Below are 9,043 nucleotides of genomic sequence, written 5' to 3'. Positions count from 1 at the left end.
TTTTGTTTGGCCCATGAGGATACCTTCACTATATTTGCTCTTCTTGCCTGCTCCTCCGTCTTCCCTAATGTGTCATTTGACCTCAGTCATTCCAGGCAAAAGGATCCGTTCCTGGACTTAGGTTAGGGCAAGAAGGACTTAGGTTAGGGCAAGAAGGCTACGGTTGGTGACACAACCATTGTATGCGCTACATTGGGTTCGTCCATGGATCTAGAGTCATAGATTTGCGGGTGAACTTCCATGACCACAAATTCTGGCAACACGTGAAATGAAATTGAATCCAAGATGATATTTCCACTACATCTCCTACGCTAACTTATGCAGTGTGCACTACATAAAGAAATGGTTGTGGCCCAAATATATATATACACTCCCAAGGACCATATAGAAGATGAAATGGGTTATTTACTCTTAACTAAAGTGCAGTATTTGACCAAAATTTTGAGATAAATGCATATGAAAAAGGCCAACTATCAGCAGCCAGAATAATACATGCTTAGTAGAAACCTCCTAAGAGTATGTGGTGTAAAATCCAATAGCATTATCCATATGCATCTTCAAGGTTGACATCTCTTCTCTCTTCTTCTCTTTTTCTAAGTGTGTACAAGCCTTTACGACATACGCGAATTCCGGACCATAAAGATGGCATGCAGACGCCGCTTTGTAACTTACAAGCTCCATTTTCCCTGTTACCAGCAGAAAAAAACTACATAAATATTTGCTCAAATGAAAACCACAAATACTTTGAGAACCAACTATTTCATATACTTTGTCCTGTTTGGTTGGTTTTCCGTTAATCCCTGTATGGATAAAGTTGTCTTTGTGGATTATTTTGTCTTTATAATTCATGATATCGTCATTTGCATCATGAATAGCCGTCACGACATTCATCATGGATATTTGGTTCCCAGGTTCTCTAATTCTCATTTGAAATTATCCCCAGTCCAGAATGACCATTTCATTTTGGGCCAAATAACATTTCCATCAAGAAGTCATTTTGAACCTCCTCGAAATCTTGAATAATTCATGAGATATACATACTTTTAAAAAAGACGAACAAACGAAAACCTACCTGCAGCAACTTCTGATGCAAGAATTGTTTGGGTGAAATGGCGTGTCCGCCACCATCGGCAACGTAATCTCCAGTTCTTTCTTGATACGGCATCTTTAAACATATCAAGAGCAATTTTTGTATGCTTTCTGTAACCATTACCATAGCTGTCCACACAACTCGACATTCTGTCTTCATCACACTGGGAAAGCCTTATGAAGCAATAAGCAAACTCTTTCCATATATGACACTCTGCGTATGTACCATCTAAATGCAAACCAATCATTTCTACCAATTTTTCCGTACTGTAATATCCTGAAAGATTATCCAATGCAGACAAGGGAACAAATTATAAATTAGGAACCATAAATCAAATGCCAGAAAAGCACTTGAAAACCAAACCAAACCCAACAAGTCCAGTATATCCCACCCGGAGGTTTTGTGAGAAGGGGGAAGCGGTAAATAAACCAGGCCTCTACCCTAAAGAGAAGAGTGGTTGTTTCCAAAAATACCCCCAGCTAGTGAGAAGTGTGTGAAAGTGAAAAAAAACCAATATGCTAAGATTTGAAAAGCTAGATATGAGTAAGCAATAGCAATACAAACAGAAAAAGAGAGCCAGATATGAGTAAAGCAACAACAATATAATAGAGCTAGTCTAACTTAGAGACTGTTTGTTAGCAGCTAAATGAGCTTAATGAGACTCGCAGCTTATTCGGTCAGCTATTTATACATGACTGGTTGATAGTGGCTTAATGATATAGAAAATGGCTTATTCAGTAAGCTTCTAGGAGGGAGCTTTATGCAAAAAGCCAAGTTTTTTGCAAACCTGCCCCTTCCGAGTAAAAAGCACGCTCCTTCCATCTATGAAAAAACCTTCCCAATCTATATGGACAGATTAATCCACACAAACAGCTTTGTCCATACAGGACTTAATGGAAAACCAACCAAACAGCCCCTTAGGGTTCTGGTAACCTAACTAACCACTCAGGCACTCACTAACCCTATCCCCTATCATCTTACCTCTCCAGTTCTCTTCCTCCCGTCTACATAACTTTGCAAAAGACCTTTTTGTTGTAAAACTTACGATTGTACTAAATTGGACAAAAAGACTCCAAGAAAATTAACGTTATTTTGTTGTTGGACACAATGAGTTTGAAATAGATGTACACTCATGTACCATGTGGAAACGAATACTGTCATGAACAAATAAGGCAACACAAAACCTCGGCACAAGCTACCAGGTTGGTGTCGTTTGTAATAATTATTGATTAAAATGCTAAAGTACGCATAACTTTAAATGCCAAGTGTCAAAGATACTTGATCCATTAAATATTCAACAATACACTATGCAAGGAAAGCATAAAACCAGTAAAATGTGGAGGGTTCAAGATAATAACCTACCATCATGATGCAAGCTGATTAGCTTTGCGACTGAATGGCTACAAGTTGGATCCTTTCTTAACGTGTCCTCAAAGCAGTTGCACAGTTTGATCTCATCCTCATGGGAAAAGTGGTCAAGAAGACTAGCTTTTAACCTTCACCAATAGATTATATAATCAACAAAAAGCTAAATCTTTTATAGAAATGATTAACCAACTATGATGCTTGAAACCTTAACATTGACGATTACAAACTCGCAAACGACACAACAAAGAATCTGGTGAAAAAGTCGGAATGGAGTTGTAGTCTCCATTACACAGTCCACAAATTGACATGGACTACCGCTGGTTTAATTGCTAGAGTGCAAATAACAAGCCCCTCCTCACACCGACAGACTTTTGTCCAATATGTTAAGTCATACCCCTTTTGAGGTGCACTTGGTATGCAGAATGGAAATGGACAGGAGTGGATGGGACCAGACTGGCAAGAGAGGTACGAGGGTGAAAGAATTGCGCAAGGTTTTAGGGTTTTAATTTGACATGCGTAGTTTAGTAATTTACCCATCACGTCCCATCTCCTAATTTTGTTTCACCTAATTTGGTGGCATTTTTGTCCAACTCAGTCCCATCCCTCCCCAGTCTAATGCCACACCAAACATGGGGCAACAGCCAACAAGTTTTGCTCTGTCCTGTCCCGTCCCGCCTACCAAACACATTGCAGAATTACCCATCTACCTTAAGACCTGAAAAAGCCAACCGTCCCATGTGAACTTAAATTTTGTACATCACTATTCTAGGTTTAGAAGCAAACAGTATCATCAATTCTTCACCCAAAACAACATTACTGTTTTCTTCACATCTATAATCAATTTTTTACCCAAAACAACACAATTACTGTTTTCTTCACATCTTTGCATCCTCAGAAACAAATGTAATAGAAGTCTTGAATCCCACAAAGAGATATTAAGAAAGATCACCTAAAAGGAAGTGCCGCATCAGAAATTTGAACAACACTTTCCACCTCTTCTATAGCCTCCTTGACTTGATCACCGAGCAGCAGCATCTGGCGAATTGAGAAGGTGTAACCATGACTGAGTTCCAACACTTAAAAAATCAGGGAAGTTCCTTTGACACAAACTAGAAATGCCAGAAAATGTTGCTTGCCTGTATTAAAGGAAGTAAAGCCTCAATAGCAGGTGGAGAAGAATGAACAGCACCCCGTAAATGTTTCACTGCAGCCTTATAGTGATCATTGTGTATTCTCCTTTGAAAAGAGACGAAATCCTCCAAGTTATTTGTGCTGGGAAATCTTAAAGGCATCAACAAATATTCTAGATCTGTAGCAAGAACAAGAGAATGCATGCAAGTTCATACCGCAATACTTCTTCAATAAGATAAGGTACACAAAGATATAGACTTCAAATGCAAATGTCAGCATCATGGGAAAGAAAGCCATGTCAAAAGGACCCCCGCATTACAATATGTATACAGAATCAAGAGTTCCATATATTTTAACAGATATGTGTTGCATACGGGATGAGGGACAAATAAGGTAAGGGGCAAGAAGAAGATAACTGCATATCTGCATATATAACATGTTTACCAGATAAAACTCTGCAAACATATTAGCATAAACCGACCAGTCGACCACTAACAAAGTGCTGGGGCATTTTAAATGATATACCTCATGGTCTAAATTATTAGGTGCACACATGAGATTATTTACTCCAGTTCATCAAATAAAACCCCCTTCATGGATCCTTCGTTCTCAGTGTCACCAGGACATCTCAACTTTTAATTAGATTAAGCAGTTGGTGCAAGAATATGAACTTTTAACCAGTCAACAGAAAAAAGATATAAGCAGACGCTACAACTTTTGTCAACCAACATGTGCCCAAATCAATCGATAGTTAAGTAGATTGTGTAACGAAAGCTAAACTCACCACGAGCATAGTATATAGAACCATAGCGCTTGTTGCCAGTATGGGGGAACTGGGAAGCATTGCCACTTGGATCGCTCTCAACAGAGTTCATATGGAGTTCCTCATACTGGGGTATTTCTTTCTTGACATCATCATCAACCTCCATCGGAACTTTTCTTTCTCGGTCCACAACTTCAGGATCAATTGTTTTGCCAATTCTGATGGAGGTGTTTGAATCCCTTCGGATGGAAAAACCAGAATCTTGAACTTCAATGGCACTTTGTCCATTAGATTGATCGATTAACATGCTCTGTCGAGGTCCCAACATCGTCGTTGATTGGATGGGAGTACCAGACTCAGCTGAATCATGTAAGTGCATCTCTTTCTCTATGGCATTGTACCATAGATGAGAAAAGGCCAACCCAGCAACCACATTTGCTATTGAGTCACTTGTAAACTCACTCTCTTGCAGAAGGCTGATAGAACATCATATAATTTGATTAAAACGAATCCCTTATCTGTACCAAGACCAACATAAAGCAGTCCTGACCAAGATAGTCTAATGAAATGCAATCACAACAGTGGAACGGAGTAGAAAGCAGAAGATTAGTGACCCACACAACCATAAATACATGAAGCATCCCTTCAACATACAATTTTATAAGAGAAAGACAGCAAAAGATGATGATTAGGAAATCTTTTGATCAACTCTGATATGTAATGGGTATTTAAAAGATACAGGAAATGGGAATTAATGTACAAGAGGTTTTATCTAGATCAAGCAAACTTGTTGATTTTATAGCATACTGCTTCCAACCATGATGTATGGCCCGTCATAAGTCAAGTAAGTATATGTTCCAAATCACTATCAATGAATCAAAAACATGTTCCTTAGCTCTAACAATAACTACAAAATCAAATGACGACATAAGCCTCAAATAACAAGCGATTATAGTAACAAATTGTGGAACTTGTGCAAGTGTGTATTCTACAGCAGCATAAGGGCATAGATGCAGATCACTTACATGTAATAAGTTCCAAAACTAAGTGAATTAAAAAATTAATCTGCAAACCTTATAACAGCCTGATATGCCCCATCAGTATCGCCTTCTGAAAGACACAAGAGGAGGAATTCTAACTGTACATCAAACCTACCCTGCCAAAAAACCAATACATCAATAACGCTTCAACATGCAGTATTAATATTATAGTCATGGCAATCATAGTACTGGATACTAGACACCTCGACACCAGAAGGTTTTCTAGTTTTATAATAAATTTTACAAACCGGGGGGGGGGGGGTTCTTCTTGTTAATACCCAAGACTATCTATGTTTTGAAATGGACCAATTCAAGTGAACAATGAAAGAAGGATTGAAATAATCATAAGTGAAGATGTATTTCAGCAGTGAAATAAAGAACAATCTAGCTTTCGTGAGACTAGTCCACCTAACAAAACAGTAGACAATTTTCTGGCTCCTTCCCCCCACTGATCCCTATTTATAACATGGCATGACAATTTTATGAAAACAAATCCCTTTACTACCCCTACTAACAAACTACCTCAAGAAGTCACTATCTAAAATACCTAAAACATATTGTTGGGATTGGGCTTGCATAACCACTCTCTGGCTTATGGTTGAGTGCATAACAGACTACCAACGGAAGTAAATCACTTTCAATCACCTTAAGTTTCTGGTGGAAATATAATTTTATCATACGATGTCCTTGTAAAAACAATATGCTTCCAATCACATTTTTTAATATTTCAAATTTTTGGCTTCTTCACCAAAAATTCACATTAAAGTAAAATGCCCATAATGTAAACATACTATGAAGCAGATGGCCTAAAATATTTTATTTTGGTAGAGAAAATCACATGACTAATTAGAACATGGACCAGACATGAGAATGTGAATATAAAATGTATGTAACTAGACTATACCTTTGATGACCGCCTATTTTTTGTAACCGCAAAATTCTTTTTCATCCATATTTCGTACACATGCTGGATTTTTCTTCGTTTCACTTTTGCAACTCCCATATGTTCTAGAAGTTCCAACGTAGCCTACATTGCAAGTGCATAAACAGGTATTAAATAAACGTCGCTGGGAGAACTCCCATTACACAAACAGTTGAGGTGTTGTAGTTCCCAGCTTCTTGTCCAACTTTAGATCAATAAAATTACAACATGAATGATGAAACCTCAAAACTAATCAGAGCAGATAATTACAGAGTTCGCAAAGCAAATGCTCACACCTTTACTCAGATATGGCAAACTTTTTTCAATTGTATTCTAGTGCTAAATTGAGTGTGTTACGATATATATATGTCATGAACCTCAAAAATCTGAATTAACAACCTAAAGACCTACACCGAAAGATGCAATATTCTTATAGATAAATACCCCCCACCCCCATACACCCCTCAAAATCAAACTAGCCTAGACATTTAGGAATCAATTTCAAAATTCTGAGATGGTAGTACTACATATTGATCACGATAAGAGATGTTATTTTCTTTGTTTAGCATGAACTGATGCAATATCCCTGAATTAACCCTCTCAAGAACACCATCCATACATCATACAAGAAGACCACCCCATACATGATGTAATGTGTATATTGTTACGTACATTACTTAGGTTACTAAAAACAGAAGACTATTTAGAAAACTAATCAATGGTGGCTCTCCATGGACTCATATGTATTAGCCTACACCCCTACTAAAATTGTATAAATAAGAGCTTCAATACTGCTTCCAGATAATCCAAGAAACATGACAGGGATGGAAACCACTGAAGGTACCCAAAAAAAAAAAAGAAACAACAGCTACTAATTCATTGACTAATATATCTCCAAGAAGTCATAAAACTAACTGACAGGGGTGTTCTATATGCTGGAAATCAGATAATTTGCATCAACATTAGTAGTATACGACTTTGCTAGTTGTTTTTAGGTCAAAATGCATCTCTAATTTCCAAGAGCATGCATCCTTACTATGTCTGTGGGTACATGGCTTACAATAGATGCTATTCTCTTCTACGATCAATTTAGAGTGTATCTATGATTTCTGGAAAACAGGCAAATACAATGACGCAAATAAATGTACCCAATATTTAGTCCGATTCGTCGATAAACTGTTCTCCCTGTGCGTCCCCTTCAACAACAAGCTCAACACGCCGGAAGCTTCATCCCAATTTTGACGCCGAACCAGTTGCCGAAGAAGGTACCGCAGTCTATTCCGATGTTCCCACCGCAAACTCCGTAAATCTCTCCCAATACCTCTCTTTAAAGTATACGAAGGTTTCGTTACAGATAACATGATTCCTTTAATGTTCCTCTTCTTCGATGATTCAACGACGACGCCGTCATCGATCTTACTCCGATTCGTCTTCGTTGTTTTGCTCTTTTTAAGTTTGTTAGTGTCTTCTTCTTCATGGAATTCCTGTGAAAGGTCCATTGGGTATGGCAGTTTTTCCATGCATATGGCTACAGCATTCTGTGATTCAGAGACTTCGCCGGCGAGGTGAGGCCCGGTAGTGTGGCGGCAACGGAGAAAAATGGAAGAGAAGTTTACCCCGTGCGCACGACGAGTGGTCACCGGCGACGGCTTTATATGGTGTCGGTTTTTTCAAGGGTTTGCAACTTTGTTGGGCTAATGTGTACGGTTCATCGTTTCAATTTTAATATGGTCTTATATTTTTTTATGGTTTTCAATTTTGTTGGGCTTAGCCCAATAAATCTGGTCCGGTTTTTTATGGGTTTTCAACATTATTGGGCTTAACCCAACAAATTTGGGTTATAACTATATTATATTATAAAACATTTGACAAAAACTTTTAAAAATCATTTTTATGCATAAAGTATTGTATATTGATTCATATTACTTAAAGTTCAATACAAGTAAATTATGCATAAATATAACTTATTAAAACTTCATGTTTGAATTCGTTTCACTAACTGCGAATAAACATAATCAAATAAAGGATAAACATCTCATTTAAAAATATAAAAAATTTAAAATATGTAGAATTCGATTTCCTTACCAAAATTCAAAAAATGAACCAAACACGTAAATGAAACTTGGTCGATTCCTTCAAATTTTGTCGGGTTCCAACGAACCAAAACGCCACCTAAATGGTCAAGGTGTGTTCGGTTTGACGGTATATTTTTGAAAGATTACGATTTCATAACTTGAATATTACAAAAGCATAATGTTTTCAACGTATTAAAACATCATTCTTGTTAAATATTTTAACACGTTATTACAAACCAATCTAATAAAATCCCATGAAATACCAACTACCTCCATATAACTATTAAACCCGATGTTTATTTGCGGGATTTCCCTGAAATTCCCCGAATTTCTTTTAAATGGAACACGATGATCGGAATAAAATTTTGCAAACCATACGGAATAAAGGCTTTAAGATCAGGTCCAACCCAGACACTGTCATTTTCAAAAGGGTACAAATGTAATTTTGTACACTCCTGTCCCTTCCTTCTTTTTTTAACTGAAACTGAGATCAAATGTTATACAACTAAAATCCAAAATCAAAACCTAAAACCGGACCATTTATAATTTTCGGAATTCAGTTTTGATGTGAACTCGTTAAAAGGATGGAGCTTTAGTAGCCACAGTGATTAACAGATAGTGAATCAAATATAGTTATAGGTCAATACGACATCT

The 9,043-nt window shown here is 37.3% G+C and overlaps 1 protein-coding gene across 1 annotated transcript; it reads right to left on the bottom strand.

The window, feature by feature from the left end:
• Nucleotides 1-350: 350 nt before the first annotated feature.
• On the bottom strand, nucleotides 351-7,958 carry LOC112516649. The gene is made up of 9 exons (XM_025123813.1): nucleotides 7,463-7,958; nucleotides 6,297-6,419; nucleotides 5,426-5,508; nucleotides 4,374-4,828; nucleotides 3,595-3,767; nucleotides 3,408-3,493; nucleotides 2,453-2,586; nucleotides 1,073-1,366; nucleotides 351-686 (listed from the first exon to the last, which is right to left on the bottom strand). The coding sequence occupies exons 1-9, from the start codon at nucleotides 7,832-7,834 to the stop codon at nucleotides 511-513; spliced, it is 1,896 nt and encodes a 631-aa protein (XP_024979581.1). The 5' UTR covers nucleotides 7,835-7,958; the 3' UTR covers nucleotides 351-510.
• Nucleotides 7,959-9,043: the final 1,085 nt, after the last annotated feature.

Source organism: Cynara cardunculus, assembly GCF_001531365.2.
Source record: "Cynara cardunculus var. scolymus isolate 2C chromosome LG 8, CcrdV1, whole genome shotgun sequence".
NCBI lineage: Eukaryota > Viridiplantae > Streptophyta > Magnoliopsida > Asterales > Asteraceae > Cynara > Cynara cardunculus.
Note: the sequence above shows the minus strand (reverse complement) of the source record. Positions and strands in the feature narration are given on the sequence as shown.